A 21,389-nucleotide genomic window follows, 5' to 3' on the forward strand; every position below is an offset into this window, starting at 1 on the left:
ACTCCTTCGGGATTTCTGTTGACTTCCATGAGTATCTCCTATTAGAATATAAATTTATTTTTTATAGCAATGGATTCACCAGTTGTACTTGAGTCCTCAGAACTTGGTATATGGCAGGCACTTAATAAACACCTGTTGATGGATTGAGGAGTCCAGCTCCCTTGTCCTAAACCCTCCCATGCACCCCCCTCCCCAGGCTCTATGTCCTCTACGTCTTTAACTCAGCATGGAGAGGAGCTCTGTCCCGGTCTCTTGTGTTCGATGTTCACACAGCCCAAATATACCCCAAAGCTCACAGAACCATCTTTTTCTTCTTTCCCCAATCCCATAATATAATCCCTCCCTCAAACCCTTGGACACTCCAAAATTCTTGCCTACTTACAAATTAACACACTTCAGGCTCGAACTGTCTTTAACAATCTTAGGGCTTTTTTAAAGTGACCAAGTAATAATATGATTATTTCCATACTTTTTTATTCTTAAACCTTCTTTCCGGACCTTCAATTCTCCCGTCTGTGAAAGGCCCCAAGCAGGTGGTTCAAAAGCTAGAGGTGGCCCTAGGGGCAGCTGCGGGAACGCAGGAAGATGGGAGATAAGAGGCCCTTTTCACCTCCCAGAAAGAGGTGAACTAGAGCGAGTGGGGTGGAGGGAGACGAGTCCCGGGTCCGAGGTGGAGGAAGCCCCCTGGGGTGGAGGAGGGGACAGAGGTGGCGCTGCAGCGGCATCTGTCCCGGGCGGGAAGCTGCTGCATTAAATTGTAAAATCGATTTATTGACCGGCAGGTGCGAGCAGCGGCAGATGGGGAGCAGCGCGGCCGGGGCACATCTGCGGGGAGCGGCGGCATCGATCCGGGAGCGGGGGGCAAGGAGCGGCTGGGGGAGGGGGTGCTGCCCCGCCACAGCCCTCCGGGCCCGGGGGCTTCGCCTCTTCTCGCCCAATGGCGTGGCTAAGGCCAGGGGAGCTTGGGGCGGCGGCCCGGCCCCTGCGCCAAGCTCAGGCCAGCTCCCGCTCCCCCCCAGGCCGAGCCCCCGGGGCTGCGGGGTCTGCGCCCCCCTCAGTTGGCAACCCTCGGCGGCCCCGCTGCCCCAGTTGGCACGCGGCGTGCAGGGCTGGCGCGTGGCAGCGCCCTGCGGCAGATGAGGCACGCGCCGGCCTCATTACAATGTGAATGGGCAGAAGGGAGCAGCCATGTGGCAGCAACAGTTTGCAAATCTCCCCGCCTTCTGTGCAGCTAGCTGGCCGCCTCCCGCGCACCCCCTCCCAGCCGCGACCGCAGCAGCGCCCCTCAAGGCTTGAGGGTAGCGGCCCCAGCTCCAGCCCGACCTACCATCCCGCCGCCTCCCCCCGCACCTCAGCCCAGCAGGCTCACAGGCACCCGGGACCCCATTCTCACTTCTGCCAGGTTGCGGGTGGAAAGGATTACAGAACTGCTTGCTGATCCCCAAGGACTCCGACACCCAAACAGAATCCATCAGAGTGGTCTCAGCCTTCAAAGAGGAGAGGAAGTTCTTCCCCATGAGCTCTGTTGCTCTGTTCTGCCCTGTGGGCTCTTTATGGATGGGCAAGGAAGGGGAATTGGGGGGGGGGGGGTTCTCTCCAATGTTTCTACGAATTTAGGTGAGCCTGGAATTTAGGTGGTACACTGCTTGGAATCTAAGACTTAGTTAACATTTTGTTCTTCCCCCAACCTGTGATTAGATATTCTTCATCATCATTCAGATTTAGGGGCTAGCCTAGTCACTTGTGGAATAAGTAGGAAAAAGAAGAAAGCAACTTACTGGTGAATTCCTGGAGTCAATGCATAGGGCAATGGCCTCCAAACTCATTTACAAGAAGAAGCCCGGCTTAGAACGGGGCTTCTGAGAGAGAGTGACCTGAGATTGGAAGTGCAGAGAACAGTCAGCACCAGGGCCTAATATCTAAAAGCTAGTCCTCCCTGTTGTATCCCTTTATTCTGCCCTTGGGTTCTTTTCATGGATTGGGGTGGACAACTATGAGTCTAGAAAACTTCCCATCTCTATGCCAGGGTTGGGGAGGAGTGCGATGAGAGAGTTGAGGGAAGAGAAGTTCTGCCACTCTGGTCTTCACTGGAACCTTAGGGGAAGGAAGACAGCCTCCAACCAGCCTACCCAGGTCAGATTGTCATTGGACTCAATCCTAAATTCTCTGTCACCATCTCCCTCCTGAGTCCCCTAGGCACCTGTTTGGTTTTCCAGTGCACAAAACCATGAGTGGGGGTGGGGGTGATGGAAACTGGATGGAAACACTGTGACAGTGGGAATCCTGACTTCATTGATTTTAGATTTTTTTTTCCTTTGGGCCTTCCTTTCATCACCCTCACACACACAGAGGAGGTTTTTCCCTATCAAGTATAGACAAAGCCCAAGGGGCAAAGCATGGAGCAGAGGGGAGTCTGAGAGGGGACCCAGAAGGCATAATGAGCTCCCACTATAGCACCATGTGCAAAGAGACGCCTCCTAAATGCTTTTTGATGATGAGCATTTATTTAACCTTTTCTTCTCCACAAACAAGGGCTGTCTCTTCTGAGACCTCTTGGATTTCCCCTCAGCTCTGGGTGGAAGTTCTTAGGCAACTTCTGGATAGGGGCCTGGAGGAGCAGACAGAGGAACAATTTGGGGAAGGACTACAGTTAGAAGACATAAGTTGGAGAGAAGCCAAAATCTTGAGTGAAACCAGGATCCACATCCAGTTGAAGATGGAAGAGACTGGTGTGAGAGCTGGATTCTTGGGTTCCTAGTCTCAACTCTGCAGCATTCTCCTGAGCTAAGGGGGTTGTCAGTGGTTCCATTTCTGCCTTGGACATCACCCAAATGCCCATCTTACTCTGGGAACCTGAGAAAAAAGGATTGGAAAAGAATGCAAGGTCTCCGGAGAAAGTACTGAAAAGGATAGTACTTTGGGCCAGAACTTTAAGGGCTAGCACAGTTCTTCCAGAGTCGGGGTGAGGAAGTCAGGTAGCCGGCCATGGAGGCTAGAAAGGCAGCCCTTTCTCAGTTGGTTTTCCAAAAACCATGGGATGAAAAGTCTTTGCCTCTTTGCCTAGAGCACCAGGAGGCAAGCTCAGGGCTCTCTCTTCTCTCGGCCTGGGTTCTCCCCTGCCTGTAACCTACATTAGCTAGAGAGAGCAGCCTGGGCCCATCTGCCGGCCCCCGCCCCACTCCAGCCCGGCTCCCCCACGCCAACCCGCTCGTGCCAGATGGTAGTGGGGGCTGGGAGGGGTGGCCGTGCGTGGGGGAACCCCCCCCAGGTCCTTCTCATCACCTCCCCCCCTCCCCCAACACACACAGTCCAATCTCCCTGGCTCTCTTTGCCTCTCACCACCTCCCCCTTTCCGCACCGCCCCCCCCCCCGTGAGTCAAAAATCAGACCACGCTCACCGCGCAAGCAGCTGTTCAGCCCCGCGCGCCGCTTCCCCCTTCCCCTCCTCCCCCGGGTCCCCGCACCGCGTCCCCGCTCCCCCCCGAGCCGATCTTATCGGCCAGCCAAAGCCATCACCACGCGGGTGAAGCTGACAGCTGAAGCCAGCCGGCCTTCTGTATTTCTGGGCATTGCCGAGAGCACCCCAGCACCCCGGCGACCGAGGAACACCAGTCCTACAGCCTCCCTAGGCTGCGCAGGATTCCGGGAAAGCAGTGGAGTGGGAGAGATCCTCAGAGGAGTGAGGTCGGGCGGCCTGCGGGAGCTGGGTGCCCCTGGGTGCCAGGCGTGGGAAGAGCTCTGCCTCCTGAGCCCCAGACCAGCCCTTCTGCTAGGTCTCAGTTTCCCACCTTTGACCCTAGGGAAAGGAGAATCGGGCTCGTCCCTCCTTGCCTGTCACCTTTCTCATCACTAGAATGGTTTGTGGCTGCCCTCTCTCTCCTGCTGAGCGCTCCAGAGATCCAGACTCCAAGGCTGGGTTTTCGCGTCTCTCTTGGAGCCCAGAGGCTGGAGCTGGGCCCAGGTGAGAGTTGCTGGGGACTTGGGGGGGGGGGGGGGGCTGAACCGATCTCTCATTAACATACAGCTGAGGACGCGCCCCCTTTCCTCCTTCCCCCACCCAGAGCCCCTCCCCCACCTTGGGGACCACGCGCCCCAGAGGCTGGCACGCGCCCGCCGAGGGCAGGCAGGGGGTAGGGGGCACGCGCAGAACATTTCCCCCTCCCCCACCTAGTCTGGATTAGTAATCAAAAGGTTAACTCGCCTGAGGTCCATGCCACACAGGGAGATGGGGGAAGCTGGAAGCCTCTTCCTTCCCCACTCCAGTTTCTAAGGCTCCACTCCAAACCCCTGGAAAAGTGGTGGGGGTTGGGGTCTGACCTTAGCTAAATCACTGGTTTCGCTTTCCCGAAGTTTGTACTTCCTACCTGTGCGAGGGATGCAGGTGACCCAGGGCTGGGCCAGGACGCACCGCCCATGGGGACTCCCCAGTCTCCCGGCCCCGTGGGCCACCGGGAACTCCCCTTCCCGCCCCTCTCTCCCTCTTCATCCTTTCCCCTCCCCGATCTATTTTATTTCTCTCTCTTCTTCCCCAGCAAAAGATAAAATTGGAAGTCTCCCGCCCCCAGCCCCACCGCTCCCTGACTGCCAGGCCCCCTGGGTTTGGGGTGGGGGCGCAGGAGGGCGGGGGCTAAGGCGGCAGGGGCGGGGGCTCGCTCCCGGAGGCGCTGGGCTTCTCTGCGAAGAGAGGCCGAGAGGGGAGGGGAGAGTGACCAACTGAGTCTGAGTGACAGGCCGGCGAGGACAAGCGCCAAGTATATATAAGGAGGGCTCTGGGGCGCGCAGGTTCCAGTCCCAGCGAAGCGCACAGACTCGGGAGCAGCTGGAGTAGGCGCTGCCTGTCCTCCCCCGACAGACGCCGAGGAGTTAATGCAAGGCGCCCGCCCTCCCCAGGATCACACCCCCGCAAGGAGAGCGTCCTCTTGTCCGCTCGCACCTGGACTAGCCGGCTCCCCCCTACCCCGCCGCCGCCGCGGTTTAGGCTCCAAGTGAGGAGTCCGGAGAACCAGCCAGGGCGCAGCTCCAGAGCCGTCGAGTCTCGCCCGATCTCGGTTCCCCGCTGCTCGAGGGCAGGCGGGCAGGCGGGCAGGCGGGCAGGAGAGCGGAGCCCCGCGGGATGGCGGCCGCCTCCGGGAAGCTCTCCCACTGGGCGTTGCTGCTGCTGGCGGCGTTTTGGCAGCAGGTAAAGTCCCCCATGGGCCGGCCCCTCTGCGCCCGTGCTGACCCCTGAGCTCATGGACTGGCTGTTGACTGACCGGACCTCTCTTTTCTCCTCCTCTCCCTTCCCTTCTCTGCTTTTCCCTTCCCTTCCCTTCCCTTCCCTTCCCTTCCCTTCCCTCCCTTCCCTTCCCTTCCCTTCCCTTCCCTTCCCTTCCCTTCCCTTCCCTTCCCTTCCCTTCCCTTCCCTTCCCTTCCCTTCCCTTCCCTTCCCTTCCCTTCCCTTCCCTTCCTCTCTTTTCCCGTCCCTTCCCTCTGCAGCAGCGGGCAGCCTGCTCGGGCGTCTTTCAACTCCAGCTTCGGGAATTCGTCAACGAGCAAGGCGTGCTGGCCAGCGGCCGGCCCTGCGAGCCCCACTGTCGGACCTTCTTCCGCATCTGCCTCAAGCACTTCCAGGCGGTCCTGTCGCCGGGGCCCTGCACCTTTGGCAGCGTCTCCACGCCGGTGCTGGGCACCAACTCCTTTGCCGTCCCAGAGGAGAGCCGAGGAGGCGGCCGAAACCCTCTCCAGCTGCCGTTCAACTTTACCTGGCCGGTGAGCGCCCGTCCCCGGAGGCAGCTCGGGAAGTCTTGGGGGAGGCGAACCCCCTTTCTATTGCTAGATCTTTAAATCCCCCAACTCTGTGAGGGAGCGGGAAGGAGAGAAATGCGTTAGCCTGTGAAGCCTGGAGAGGAGGCCGCCTCTCTCCGCCCGCTCGCGTACTCCAGCAAACCCGTTATGTTGACCTGGGGCGCTGTAATTGTATCCCGCAATTAAGTTAATTAAACCGGCTGCCGCGCGGCAGCCTCCCCCTCCTACCCTCCTTTGCCGTTCTTTCCTCGTCCCCCCCTTCTCATAGGCAGCCCCGCTCCTCCCCTTCCCCAGCGCGCATTCATAGCTCTCCCTCCTTTCCCCTCCATCTCTCCAGGGCACCTTCTCCCTCATCATTGAGGCCTGGCACGCGCCCGGGGACAACCTGCCACCAGGTGAGAAGCAGGTTTTGGGGCCACTTGGGGGCGATGTCGTGCAGCACTCAGCCAGGGCCCGAAGGGTTAACCTGGGGCCTGGGGAGGAGGGGGGGACTAGTGGGATTTATTTTTTTTACTGGTGGGGGGGGACATCAGTTAGAAGGTTGTAGGTGGCGTGAGCTATGCCTGGCTCACTCCGGTTGGGCTCAGAAGCTGCGCCCCTCTCTGGCCGATCTGATTCCTCCCGCTCCCTAATCTCTAGCACAATTGAGTTTCCTGCGGGTTATTTTTGGCGTGGGAACGTGGGGAGCATGGCGGTGAGAAAGGCCAGTGGTTGCCAGCGGCACTGACGGGCCCCTTCCTGTATTTTACACCTTTTGCGAATTCCGCTCTTTTGGAAAGGGAATAATGGCTTTGGGATGTTGTTCTGACACAGAGGAAAAGGATATTTCAGCAGCACAACAATTCTCACTTTGAAAAGGGGATTAAAAAAACCCAACACCCTACTTTCTCCCCGCCTCTCCTGTATAGAGCCAAGGGAAAGGGCACCCATGGGAGCTTGCTGTGCCCTACCCAGGAGGCATGGAAAACAATTTGCATCTTTGATTTTTCACGGGTCTTTCCCCCTGTTGTGCCATTCTCTCCCCCCCCCCCTTCCCCATGAAGACAGAATCTTTTAATTTTTACTTGTCTTATTAGGGATCCCTGGTAGCTGTAGCCTTGCCTGTCTATTGGAATAAGTAGCTATCTATGCTCTTCAGTTCCTAGAGCTTCTCATTCATAGACATCTATTGCTGAATATCAGCCCAATGGGGACAAATGAAGGAAAGAGGTTTTTGGGGTCTCCGGGTACAATGGAAATCTTAAAGAATGTTCCAGTCTTGCTAATCTTTATTCTTTTGCCTTTCAGAGACCCTTCCTACGGAAAAACTTATTAGTAAGATGGCCATCCAAAGACCATTGGCTGTGGGTAGGAACTGGTCCTTAGATGAGCAGAGTGGGTCCCACACAAGACTTCGATACTCCTACCGAGTCATCTGCAGTGACAACTACTATGGGGATAGTTGCTCTCGGCTCTGCAGAAGCAGAGATGATCACTTCGGTCACTATATATGCCAGGCTGATGGCAGCCTCTCCTGTTTGCCAGGATGGACAGGAGAATACTGTGGCCAGCGTAAGTATAGAGGTCCCCTTTCTGGACAAAGAGATATTATGGGATCTGACTCCCAATTTTCCTTCATAAGCTATGTTAGGCCTCTTGGGAAAGCCCTTTGGGTCTGTCCCCTGTTGCCTACAGTTAGCATGATATAACTTTCAACAGTTATCTTCACCTCATAAGCCTTTGGGTTGACTGGTTTTCATAATCCTTAGGATGCAGGACAAGTAATTTACCTAACTTATATAGTAGTATTCTGCCATCCCTCACCCAGTCCTGTTTCTTGGAGCTTCTGCTTACTTTCCTGACCCCTTGAAATATAGTACTTGCCTTTTGAGGATCTTCCCAAATTAGCTGATGGGGTCCCCAAGGTCAGGTATCAGAGCGCTTGGATTTTGATGCCTGCTTGTTGCCAAGACACATATTCACATAGCCCTATCTCTTTTCCTCAGCCATCTGTCTGTCAGGCTGCACTGAGCAGAATGGTTATTGCAACAAACCCGGAGAATGTCTGTAAGTAATTTTAAAAGAAGTTGTTTGGGGGGGGGGGGGGGGGTCGGTGGGCGGAATCCATGGTTACTAATCCACCGTAGCTTCAATGTGCCTCACGAGTCTTCATTCCCATTCCACAGTTGCCGACCAGGCTGGCAAGGCCGCTTATGTGATAAGTGTATCCCCCATAATGGATGTCGACACGGTACCTGTAGTATCCCTTGGCAATGTACCTGTGATGAAGGCTGGGGTGGCCTCTTCTGTGATCAAGGTGAGTTCAAGAGAAGAGAAGGGGATCTTTTAGAAGAAAGGAGGTAGGGATAATAGGACAGGAGATAAGGTGGGAGGTAGAAAAGAGAAGCTTGTTGCTAGTGCATTTGTCAACAAATCCCTGATTTGTTCCCACATGATGTGGTTTCCAGATAGGTAATCCTATTTGGCTACCTCAGTTTCCTTGGGTCTCTTCAGCACACACAGCAGAAGATGCCTAAGTTGGGAAGATAAGCTGCTGTTGTTTTTGGGGAGATGGGGTTTGTAAATACCAAGGCAAGGTTGAGTAGGGAGGAGCTTGGGGATTCATGGTTCCTTTTTCCCACCTGGGATAGTTATCTATTAACCCCCTAGGGTGTTTGTTCACCTTGTTTCTGTTGTTTGCAATTCTCCCCTTAGCAGCTGTCTAGTAGGTGTGCTCCCAAGACCCAGAAACTGGCTTACTGTAGGTGCCTCTTGGACTGAACAGTGTACAAACATACTCTATTCACAGAAAATATACAATTTTGTCTTCAGTCTCTTTTCTCATCATACACTGAACTTTATTTCCCCCGGACTATGTCTTTAATGGTCTTTTAGGAGTCCAGTAAAGGAGGCCCCTTCACTCCAGAACCTTAGTATACCAGATGCCTACATTCAGAGACACTGAATGTTTATTCACAGCAGGGAGAGGAAGTCCATTTTCCTTAGTCCAATTTATTTCCTCTTTAATCAGCCCTTAGGTGAGCACCTTCATAAGTTTAGGCAACCAAAGAATTATGATATAATACTATAATAAGATCTAAAATGAAAACTAAAGAACTTATCCCAAGACATGTCTACCAAAAAAGGAGCCTTGTGTTTTGATGATGGTGATGATAATATCTGGCATTTATATAATACTTAAAGATTTGCAAAATGCTTTGCATATATTATCTCATTTAATGAATGTATTTGAATATCTCCCTTCTGCCCTCATTCTCTATCTTTGCTTGGCTGGATCTGTTATTTGCCTATTCCTCTCACATGGAAATACAACAAAACTTGAAATTCAGTAGGCATCGAAACATTAGCTCATCTCCATCCTTAAAAAAAAAGAGGGGGTCAAGAAATTTATATAAGCTACAGAGACATTATATATGTGGAGCCAAAGCCAAATTCAGAGTCCTCCTGAAGAACTCAGGGACTTTGCATAGAACAACCTCTTTTTTAAATGTGTTTCCCATTTCCCCCCCCTTCCTAATCCACTCAACCAGTCCACTATTGCTTCTGCAGACCTGAACTACTGTACTCACCATGCCCCATGCAAGAATGGGGGAACTTGTTCCAATAGCGGTCAGCGTGGTTACACATGCACCTGCCGGCCAGGCTTCACAGGTGTAGATTGTGAATATGAGATCAGTGAGTGTGACAGCAACCCATGTCGAAACGGAGGAAGTTGCAAGGTGAGTGTCCCTCCTTGCTTCCCTCAGAGCCCAATATGACCCTAAGGGCCCAGGGAGGGAAGAGAAGAGAGAGTAGAAAAATTATTTTGTAGAACAGGTCATCTATACAGGTGGCAAGTAGGTTCCTGCTTCAATACTGGGATTAGGGGTTCTGCTAGGAAAGCTTGCTTCTTAGGGTCTAGTCTGGCCCTTCCTGGCTCCCCTTCCCCTCCCACTCCTCCAAGGCTGGTGTCTGACTCTGGCCACCCGGGCCTCCTCTTCCCCAGGATCAGGAAGATGGCTATCACTGCCAGTGCCCACCTAGCTACTACGGCCCTCATTGTGAGCACAGCATCCTGAGCTGCGCCGACTCACCCTGCTTCAATGGGGGCTCCTGTCGGGAGCAAGAGCATGGGGCCAGCTATGCCTGCGAGTGCCCCCCCAGCTTCACCGGTTCCAACTGCGAGAAGAAGGTGGACAGGTGCACCAGCAACCCTTGTGCCAACGGTGTGTCCCGTTTTCTCCCTTCCTGCCCACCTTGGGCTCTTCTGAGTTCCCACCTTCCGAGGCTACCTTCTGTTGCTTTGTCTAGGCTTGATTTGGGTGGCAAGGCAGCAACCAGTGGAAGACTTTCTTTATCACCAAGTGACAGAATGGGGTGGAATAGGGAAGAAGGATGGGAGTGTCTTGGTGAAAGATGATGGGTTCCATCTATCTACTCTGGTAGTCAGTACCTAATCAAGGTGGTGGGGGGAGAAAGGGAGTTGGGTTGGACACTGTAAACAACTGGTTTAGAAAGGAAAAAATGTGAACTAAATTCAGATCAATGATACTTGTTGAATTAATCAAAATGAAAGGATGAGAGGCTGTGAAGGCCAGCCCTCAGGAATTCCCTTCTACTACAGGGACAGGCCCTCTGTCTCCATCCCTAGGAAGAAGGGTTCTTCCTGCCTTCAAATCTCGAACAGGGGCTGACCCAAGTCTCCCTTTTATTTCCCTTCAGGGGCCCAGTGTCTAGAATGGGGTCCTACTCGTGCTTGCCGTTGCCGCCCTGGATTTACCGGCCCCCACTGTGAGATCAACATCAACGATTGTGCACGAAATCCCTGTGCCCATGGTGGCACCTGTCACGACTTGGTGAATGCCTATGTCTGCGCCTGTCCCCCTGGCTTCTCTGGCCGGAACTGTGAACTTCGGACAATAGTCAATGCTTGTGTCTCAGGGCCGTGCCTGAACGGAGGCACCTGCTACTCCGGCCTCTCGTCGGACAGTTTTGTCTGTAATTGCCCCCATGATTTCATTGGCAGTCGCTGTGAGTTCCTGTTCGCTCCTTCAGATGCCGTAGAGCAGCAGCCACCTTTGGGTTTCCCCTGGGTGGCTGTCTCACTGGGTGTGGGACTGGCAGTCATCCTGGTGCTCCTGGGGATGGTGGCAGTAGCTGTGAGACAGCTTCGGCGGCCAGAGGCCCGTGGCAGGGAGGCCATGAACAACTTGTCAGACTTTCAGAAAGACAATCTCATTCCTGCCACCCAGCTAAAGAACACCAACCAGAAGAAGGAGCTAGAAGTGGACTGTGATGTGGACAAATCCAACTGCAGCAAGCAGCAGAAACACACAGACTACAATCTGGCCCCAGGATTTCTGGGGCGGGGAGTCACGCTGGGGAAGTATCCCCCTAACGACAAGAGCCTAGGGGAGAAGGCACCACTACGGCTACATAGGTGAGGGTTTGGACTGGTAACAGGGAGTGGCTAAAACGGGCTTTGTCTTCCCATGTGGGACTGTCACTGGGCCCGCTGCCTGTTATCCCAGTTTTTGATTCTGCAGAAGAAAAAGGAAGTCAACTTGGGGTGAACTCCAGGGAACTATTGGGTCCATCAGGAATAGGGTTTCTGGGAGGAAAAGGGTTGTCAAGATCCTGATTCTTCTGCTCTTTACCTCTACTGAGTGGCAGCCTGCAATGGAGATGGAGAGTTGGGAAGACTTTGGGTCAAGTCACACCATAGCCTTGGTCATGTGACCTTGGGTCACAGTCATTAATCTAAGCAACTCTCTAGGATATAATGTTGCAGAGAAAGAGCTAAACTATGTTTTTGGAGGGAATTCCCTTCCCCAGAAGTCCCCTAAACCAGCGAAATCATAGATCTAGTCCCTGTCTCTTTTCCCTCCTCCAGCTCAACCAGGAAGATGGCTATCACTGCCAGTGCCCACCTAGCTACTACGGCCCTCATTGTGAGGGGTGGGAATTTTAGCCTTTTCAAAGACCCAGAGGGATCCTTCAGTCAGGTTGAGAGGGACAGTATCAGGGCAGTCTTCAAATCCTTCCTGAATTTCTCTTTTGGCCACATCAGGATTTCCTTGATCTTCAGCAGAGATACTGAATAGGTTGTTGACATTGGTCACTTCTTATGCCATCTTGACTCTAGCTTCCTCCTGCCCCTTCTCTCCCCCCCTCTTTCTCCACTTCAGTTTTTTTATACTGCCTCTTGTTCCCTTCAGTGAAAAACCAGAGTGTCGGATATCAGCAATATGTTCCCCCCGGGATTCCATGTACCAGTCAGTATGTTTGATATCAGAAGAGAGAAATGAGTGTGTCATTGCCACAGAGGTGAGCTGGGGGCCTGGAATGTTGTGCATGGGGTATATTTGTATTTCCTTCCTTATCCCTGTGACTCTAAAGGGGACCCTAGCCTGGTTATCTACCACTTGTCTAGCCCCTTATCTACCACAGACCCAAGCCCGGACAAACAGCATTCAACCAGTAGTTATTTAGTCCCTGCTGGCCCCATCCCTACTGGGGGTATGAAACAAGAGCTCTGCTGAGTTAGGGTAGGGCCCCTTCCTCCTATATGAGAGCTGGGTTGGGCCAGTTGTGGCATTAGGCCAACTCCCAAGCTCTGCTTCCCAGCTGCCAGTGCAAGAGGGAGACTGCTCTTCCCTTCTCTTTCCATTTCTACTTCCCCACCCCACCCCCCTTTATCCCATTATCATATTATGGCCCTGATCCAGCTTCCAGAACAGGGGACTGATCTAAGTATGCTGTGCAAAGCAATGCAAACTGTGATATGTGGTAGAAGTAGAGGGGGTTCTCTTTTCAGTAGAATCACTGAACTTGGTTCCTTATCTGCCATTAACCTGCCATTCAGGGAGAAGGTACTGGACTTGGTATGAGGATAAACCTGGGTTCAAATCCTACTTAGTAACTATTAATTAACTATGACTCAGTTCCTTTATCTGTAAAAGAAGGGAATTGGACCAGATGGATTCTATGGCCCCATTTTGCTCTAAATGGATTATCTTATGACCCAGACTAACCTTTTCTTTCTTTCCACCCCCCTACTTTATTTTACCTAGGTCTAAAGCAGGAGCCTGGCCAGGATGTCCCGGCTTTGGCCCCAGCAGCTGGACCTCCCTACTGCATTGTTTACAATTGCGACCTGGATGGGGACGTTTTTTTTTATTATTATGCAATGTGCTGCTCATAGGAGGAGGAAGAGGAGGAGGAGGAGGAGAAAGAGGGGACTGGGTGAACTGGACAGACTGTGAATTGACAAAGAGATGCAATATACTTTTCTACCTTCTGGATGCCTTTATTTGGAGTCCTTCGAGTGGGGCTGCCACAGGCTGAAAGGAAGATGGAGAGGAGAGCAGAAGAGACCTCAATCACCTCTGCCTGCTCAGCAGGGGGCTTGGGCCAGGACTCAATCCTCCTTGGTGGTGACCTTTGGTGCTCCGTGTTACAGGGGGCTGAAGCCCAAGCATCTCTGGCTCCCAACTGGCATCATGGGTGTTTTTCCTGAAGTGCCTCCAGCATAGGAACCTGAAGCCAGTGGCAACAGTTGGACACAACTTCAAGGGGAGAGAGGGAAAGAGAAGGGGCAAGTTTTCTGGGGGTGGTGATAGAACCTCAATAGTAGAGGAGTGAGGGAGTGCCCTGTTCAAGCTGGGGTATAGGCCTGAAGGGAGAGGAGAGCTCTCTGCCCCACGCCTCCAAACTACTGCATGTGGGCCTTTTTCTTTTGTTTTGTTTTTCCCTTAATACCACCCTCGACCTCCTGCCGAAGTTTATTGAGGCTTCAGTTCCTGCCTTCCTGCACCCATTATGGGACCACTAGTGGTTAGGGGTAAAGAGAAAGAAGAGGGCATAATTTCCACCTCCCCTTCCCATGCGTCAGTCAATCAGTTTCCAGCCACATGGCCACAGCACCAAGACACCAGCCTGAACAGATGAGACAAAGGGCCAGGGCTAGGCTGCTGGGGAAACAGGCTCTCGGTACCCTTGCCTTTGTGGGTTGACAATGGCTCCAATCCCTTTCATCAATTGAGTGATGTGTATTAGGCCAAGATCAGTTACCCAGAACTGAGGTAGTCCAGGGGTACTGGACCTAAGTGGACCAGGGAGAGGAAGTTTTGGCCAATAATATTGTAAAATCTGAGGAACTTGGGGACCATGATGTTGCCTGAATCCTCTTCCTTCCTTCTCTCTTATTTCTACTCTCTCCACACCCCCACAAAACCCCTGACCCACAACCATCTACACTGACAGGAGCCTGATACTGCTCTCACTGTTCACTGCTGCCCCCTTGGACCACTTTTGAAGCTGACTTTCAAGAATCAATAATATGGGGTGGTTTTGTTTTTTGTAGTTTTTATTTTTGGTTCTAGTATTTCAATAATTTAAGAATCAGAAGCACTGACATTTCTACATTTTATAACATTATTTTGTATATAATGTGTATTTATAATCCTGAACAGAAATGTACAGAGGTTTATTACTTCTTGGGTCCTATCTTTGTGATGAGTTGGAATGTTTCCCAACCCCTACCACCCTTTTTCCCCTTTAAACAATGCCAAGTCCTGCCTGCCAAGTGGTTGTTGTCTAGCTTTCTATCTCCTGGAGTTGTTCAAGCTCTTGAAGGGTATGCTATGTGTGGATGTGTGTGTTCTAAGCCGGGCCTTTGCAGAAGACAACTCAGTCTAATATTATCCTTTCTATACTCTGACATCCCTTTTTCTGTGTCCGAAAGAGAAGAAAGCTGTAGGCAGGTAATTCACAATTACTTCAGAGGAGAAGACTGCAGTTTCTTTTCCTCCTTTCCTTCAACTTAGGTTGGTGAGTCCAGGTCTCTAGCCTGGTAGATAACTGGATGGTACTGTGCCCAGAGCATTGGACTTGGAGTGGGGAAGACCTAGGCTAGAATCCTGCTTCTGATTCTAGCTTTTTGACCTTGGGCAGGCCACTTCACCTTTCTGTGCCTCAGTTTCTTTATCTGTTGAAATGAGGATAATAATAATAGCCCTTTCCTCTTCTGGTTGTTACAAGGATCAAATGAACTAATATTTATAAAATTCTTTGCAAACCTTGAAGCATTATATAAAGGCTAGCTATTATTGCTGTTTATTGGAGCTTGAGGGACATTGAACAACACCCATGGCATATTAGTACCTGGGAACTTTGAGGAAAACTCTGCAGCTGCTACTCTTTTTGGTAGGAACCCAAAGTCTACCAGCAACCCAACCTCTAGACACAATAGCTTGCAGCAATTAGCAAGAGGTATGGTACTTGGGGGTGGGGTATGAACCAAAAGCAAACCCTACTGGCATTCCTATTTCTTCAGCTGAAGAAATGGAGGGGGTGGGAAGAGTTTCCGGTCTTTACCAGGTTCTGTATTTCCATTACCCAGGATGGTTTCCCCAGAACTGTAGCTCTTACCAGACATACACAGTCACTGGAGTGAATGATTTTTTTTAAAGGGCCTCAAAAAACCATTGACAAAAAGCTGAGCAGATGCTCTGAGCTCAGAGCCTGTCCCCAGCAAAGCAAAATAAACCCACCAGATGCCTCACTCCTAATTAAGTACCAGGATCAAACACAAGACTTGCTCACGCTCCCACAGGCACTTAACTTGCAATCACTGACCTAGGTACTGTCATGTAAAATCTAAGTACAGGTTAATACTAAGAGATGAACACACAAACATGCACACACCCACTAGAAGATACAGTCTGAGATATACACCCTCTGTCCTGCTGTACACACAGGGTATCAAACAGGAAAGCAGCCAAAGTGCTGTTCCCACAGCCTGCGCCGGCAGTGATGGGAAGAACAACACGACCTCACTCTTCCTGCCCAAAATGAAACAGGAAAGCAACTCCCGGGCCATGGGGGGTGGGGGAAGCTGAAGCCAGGACATGGGGGAGAGATGACGAGGCTCCCATGTGGGGGAAGGACAGGTAGGACACCCGCAACCCTGCACGTCCACATAATAACTGAAAAGTTGCATTGAGACAGGTCACTCAAACTAGAGTTGGACTGTCCACATCTGGGGTAGTGCTCCCAGAAGACACGGATTCAGCCACACATGTGATCTAAGGGAGACTCCTAGAGCTTTGATTGCTGTACTGAGTGTGTGTGTGTGTGTGTGTGTTTCTGTCTGAATCCATAACTTGGAGATTATCACATTCCTCCTTGGGAGCCCCAAACCAGCAGTTTATAAAGTTTCCTTTTTCACACAGCTGACAGACAATTAGCTGTGTCAAAGGGCAGGGGAATTGTCTTCAAATAATCTCTACCGGATTTGAATTTCCTCCTACTCATACTGACCAGCTCCTTTGGAAGAACCCCAGGTAGAATTCCTTAGAGGGTCCAAGTCCAAGATGTATAGCGCGTTGGGTGGAGAGGGGAGTAACCTAAGAAGTATCTAGGGTTTCAGAGTGCGGAGACCAGGTTTGAGGGCTAGACAGCCCGTGAGCCGCTTTTTAGAATCCCTTGCAAATCAAACCGATGTTTCCCAGAATAGGTTGGTGCTTTGGAACAGAACTTGGAGCCTTTTTCCTGGACTGGCGGGAGATATCCAACCTTGATTTCAGTCGGGAATCTCCAAGATCCAGGGATCTCTACAAGGGCTACAGTTCTCTGGGGTCCCTCCTGCTGAAGCCTTGAAGGATGGAGTTGCGCATGGGCCCTGGGGGGCCCTGGGGGTAGGGCCAAAGAAAACTGGAAAACGGGGTGCACACCCCCTTAGCTGGTGACCCTTCTTCCCACCTGAGTCTTGAAATCAAGCTTTCAATTCACAAAAATTTCTCAGACTTGTGATTCCTCTCTGTACCGACGGGTGTTGCTTGGGTCATAAAGATAGTCCAGGTTAGGGGCGGCTAAGGCGGTGCAGTGGACAGAGCACCGGCACGGGCCCTGGAGTCGGGAGGACCTGAGTTCAAATCCGACCTCAGACACTTAATCACCTAGCTGTGTGGGCAAGCCACTGAACCCCATTGCCTTGCAAAAAAAAAAACCTTAAAAAAAGATACTGTAGGTCAGAGGGGGGATTGCAGAAGTCCGGGTTCCCGGCTCCTGTGTGACCCTGCGGCGCTCCCCGCCGGGCAGCCCGGCTCTGGGGGTCTCCCCGCCCCTCCCCCGCCCCCACGGTGGGCACGGCTGTGCTTCCCTCGGCCTGATGACTGCGTTTCTGTCCCGGGGCGGCCTCCGCCCCCTCCCCGCCCCCAGGACTGAGCCCCGGCGCGCTGCGGCCCAGAGCCCGCAGGCTGCCCCGGAGCCCCGCGCCCGGAGGAGCCCCGCGCCCGGAGGAGCCCCGCGCCCGGAGGAGCCCCGCGCCCGGAGGAGCCCCGCGCCGGGAGGAGCCCCGCGCCCGGAGGAGCCCCGCGCCCGGAGGAGCCCCGCGCCGGGAGGAGCCCCGCGCCCGCGCCCGGAGGAGCCCCGCGCCCGCGGGGCCGCAAGGGCCGGGGCGCGCTGCGCAGTGCGGGGTCCGCCCTCCACCTGCCGGGCCGAGCTTCGGGCAGCGGGCGGCCCGGGCGGCCCCGCCCCTCCTGGAGGCCCCGCCCCTCCTGGCGGCCCCGGCGCCCCGGCCCCGCCCCTCGGGAGGCCCCGCCCCTCCTGGCGGCCCCCGCCTCCGTCCCTTCCTCCTCCTCCCCGCTCGCCCCCCCGCGCTCATTGTTACAGTCCGGCTTCCTGTTTGCTGCCTCCCGACCCCGCTCATTTCCCGGGGCGGGAAGCGGCCGAAGGACGCGAGTTTCTCTGGAAGCCACCTCGGCCGCGTCTCCCGCGCCGCCTCCGCTCCGCCCCCGCCGCTCCGGCCCGGCCCCCGGGACCCGCGCGGGGGCGGAGGGGGCGGCGCTGGCGCTAGAGGGCGCCGCTGCCCCGGACTCTGGGGCCCGGCGTCGCGGACGGCCCGGACCCTGCGGGCCCCGCTGCCCCGGTCCCGGGACACCAGCCCCGCGCTCCGGGGGTGGGGACGTGTCCGCGGGCTTGTCCCCGGGGCGGCCGGGCTCCACGGCAGGGTCGGGAGGCGGCCTCCGCTGCAGGCTGGAGCCGCTTTTCTGAGCCTCGGTGCGGTTGGATTGGAGCAGGGCCAGACAAGCTCAGCGCAGCCCGAGGAAGCTGGACGGGCCCGTGCCGGCCCTTCCACCCTGAGACACCGGAGCCTTCCAGAAGGGGAGCCCCGATGAGGGCCCTGCCTTCTGTGCCTGTCAGCTGCATCAGCGGCTCCAGGCAGGTTCGTGCCCAGACCCGGGACCCACACACCTTGAAACCCACCTGTGCACAGGTCTGCAGCCCGTGCACCTCGAGGAAGCTCGGTACTCCCGCACACGTGTGACAGCATTTGGGCTCTACCCTGCCTTTGTGGGCAGCGCTTTTTTTTAATACTATTTGGATAAATTCCCCGAGCTCACCCTAGAGACAAGATCAGTACCTTGCACCTGGCAAGCACTGAAATGTTAAGTGTGCAGATCGAAAACTGTACTATAAAGGGGCCGTTATCAAAACTGTCTAGTACTGCTTAAGAAATAAAGTGCGCATCGCTAGGATCGGCTGCAGTCAGGAGGACCTGATCAAATAGGAAATCAGACACCTAGCTGTGTGACCTTGGGCAAGTCACTTAACCCCATTGCCTTGCAAAAACCCAAACCCAAACCAAAAAACAAACAAATAGAGTAATGGAAAAATAGGTTCAAAAGAAACAGTAGTAAATGATCTACAATAATCCACCGTTTGACAAACCCAAAGACAGCTTCTGGGATAAGAACTCACTATTTGACAATTGTTGGGAAAACTGAAAAATAGTATGGCAAAAACTAGGCATAGACCCACAACTCACACTCCATACCAAATAAGATCAAAATGGGTACAGGATTTAGACATAAAGGGTGACACCATAGATAAATTAATAGACCAAGAAATACTCTATCTGATCTATGGAAAGGGGACAAATCTATGACCAAACAAGAAATAAGAGTATATTATAACCTGCAAAATGAATGATTTTGATTATATTAAGTTAAAAAGGGTTTGCACTAATGAAATCAATGCTACCAAAACTGGAAGGAAGGCAGAAAGCTGTGAAACAATCTTCATAACTAGGAGTTCTCATAAAGGTCTCATTGCTAAAATATATAGAGAACTGCATCAAATTTATAAGGTCGCAAGACATTCCCCAATTGATAAATGGCCAAAGGATATGAGTAGACAGTGTTCAAATGAAGAAATTAAAGCTATATATGATCATATGAAAAATGCTCCAAATTATTATTATTAGAGAAATGTAAATTAGAACAACTCTGAGGTACCACCCCAAACCTATCAGATTGGCTAAGATGACAAAAAAGGAAAATGATCAATGTTGGAGAGGTTGTGGGAGGACTGGAACATCAATGCAATTGTTGGTGGAGTAGTGAAGTGATTCAACCATTCTGGACAGCTATGCTCAAAGAGCAATAAAACTGTTTAGAACTTTTGACCTAGGAATTCCAATCCTAGGCCTATAACCAGAAGAAATCATAAAAAATGGGAAAGTCCCACATTTTCAAAATATGCATAGCAGCTCTTTTTGTAGTGACAAGAATTGGAAATTATGGGAATGTCCATCAATTGGGGAATGGTTAAACAAGTTATGGTACATGAATATTATGGAATACTATTGTTCTATAAGAAACCATAAGTGGTCAGACTCTAGAGAAGCATGGAATGATTTACAGGATCTGATGCTGAGTAAAGGGAGCAGAACCAAGAGAACAATGTACACATTAAGAACAACATTGTGAGATGATCCACCTTGATGGAAGCAGCTCCCCTCAGTACAGAGAGTTGGGATAACCCTGGGAGACCTGATATGGACAATACCATCCACATCCAGAGGAAAAGGACAAAAACAAAAAAACCACCACGAAATGTGATGAACACTACATTCACTTTTTAAAAACATATCTCTTATGTATTTCTTTCCCCTAATCCTAATTCCTCATACCGAAAATAATTAAACTGTAAACATACTTAACACAAATGTGTATATACAGTATTAACCTAATTATCTGCTGCTGTGGAGAGGGGGGTGGAGAGGGAGGAAATTATGTACTTAAAAATATACATAGGTATCTGGATGAATGTTGAAAAACATTCATAACAAATATTTGCAAAAATAAGACATCAATTTAAAAAATGCAGGTATGCTATCAGATTGATGAAGGGACCAGCCATTTGCGAAGCAGAATAGGAGCAGAATTGGATAAGGAAAGTCTATCCTCAACAGCTGCCCCTCTCCTTGTTTTCCTTTTCTATTACTACTGGCTCCCAGGAATCTCGATCTGTATTTTGACTCTTTCTCTTCTGCAATGTTCATCACCACAGAATGACAAGGGCTAGAAAGCCAAGGTTCTCTCTCCCATGTAAAGGGAGCAGTATTGCCAGCACATTCTGCCAACACAGCCACCTGCAGTAATTGACTCTAAGAGCCATTTGTTGTTGTTATTCACTTGTGTCTGACTCTTCATGACCCTGTATGCAGTTTTCATAGCAAAGTGGTTTGCCATTTTCTTTTACAATGGATTAAGGAAAACAGAGCTTAAGTGACTGGCCTTAGGTCATATGACCAATGAATTTCTGAAGCTTCAGGTTTTTCTGAAGACTCAGGTCTTCCTGATTTCAAGTCCAGTGTTCCATCCGCTGAGCCACCCAGCAGCCTTGAAATCTGACTATAAGCGTGTCAAATAAAGGAGGAAAAGTTTACTCCCTCCTCTTTTCCAATACTTGTTTTGGTTTCTAAAATACCTGACCCACTGTATATGGGACTTGAGATCCAAGCCTTTGGTCTTTCAGATATAAGAAAAAAAAATGCTTCCTTTCCTAGAGTGCCTAGCACTTTGCTTTATAAAAACCCCAAGCTTTATAATACTTCTGTTTGCAATCTATAGGTTTCCCCTCCTCCAAAAAGAATCAATCATAGGAACATAACTCTAGGACAAGAAGGAACCTCAGAGGTCACCTAGTCCAATCCCCTTATTTTACAGATCTGAGGCCCAGAAGTAAAATTATTTGTATAAAGTCACAAATTGAAAGCAACAGAGGCAAACTTATTACCCAGATCCTCTAATTCCAAATCCAGTGTTCAATTCCAGCTGTCTTATTTGCTTGTCACCTAAAAGCAGGAATACTATTTGTTATCCACAGGGCCTTGCACACAGCAGACAATTAATGTGTTGAATTTCTTCCTGATCACAGAATCACCAGATATCCTCTCCATCTTCCTCTCACCCTTACATCTGCCACTCTACTGTGTATGGTGGATAAAAGCACTTAGGGTCAGAGACCCACAGGATCATGTAAAGACTGGAAAGATAATTGATGTCTTCCAAACTCTCTGGCTTTATGCATTACATCTCTTCTGTCATATACTTTTGTATAGGCCAGTTATACAGTCAATTTAATTATCTCTAAGAGGTTTATCCCACTGTAGATTATCTCTGCAAATCTTCTTTCAACTCCCTTGGATATCATTCCCCCTTCTGATTAACTTCTTTGGTGAAAACCCCATTTGACAATATTTTTCTGTGGCTTTAAGTAACTCTTTTGTTAATAACTTTTCAGGGCCAACATCACCTTCTTGATTTAAGGAACTC

General features: G+C 51.5%; 2 protein-coding genes across 5 annotated transcripts in view; one reads left to right on the forward strand and one right to left on the reverse strand.

The window, feature by feature from the left end:
* EXD1 (exonuclease 3'-5' domain containing 1) overlaps positions 1 to 21,389 on the reverse strand; it is a 331,232-nt gene that overhangs the window by 58,728 nt on the left and 251,115 nt on the right. The gene's annotated exons all lie outside the window — the stretch shown is intronic.
* Positions 5,093 to 15,592, forward strand: DLL4 (delta like canonical Notch ligand 4). Its single transcript, XM_074235123.1, has 11 exons — positions 5,093 to 5,179; positions 5,476 to 5,748; positions 6,122 to 6,179; positions 7,072 to 7,335; positions 7,770 to 7,830; positions 7,950 to 8,080; positions 9,334 to 9,503; positions 9,770 to 9,989; positions 10,486 to 11,203; positions 11,982 to 12,090; positions 12,837 to 15,592. Exons 1-11 carry the CDS (start codon positions 5,114 to 5,116, stop codon positions 12,840 to 12,842), a joined length of 2,076 nt encoding a protein of 691 aa, XP_074091224.1. The 5' UTR covers positions 5,093 to 5,113; the 3' UTR covers positions 12,843 to 15,592.

Source organism: Macrotis lagotis, chromosome 4, assembly GCF_037893015.1.
Source record: "Macrotis lagotis isolate mMagLag1 chromosome 4, bilby.v1.9.chrom.fasta, whole genome shotgun sequence".
Lineage (NCBI taxonomy): Eukaryota > Metazoa > Chordata > Mammalia > Peramelemorphia > Peramelidae > Macrotis > Macrotis lagotis.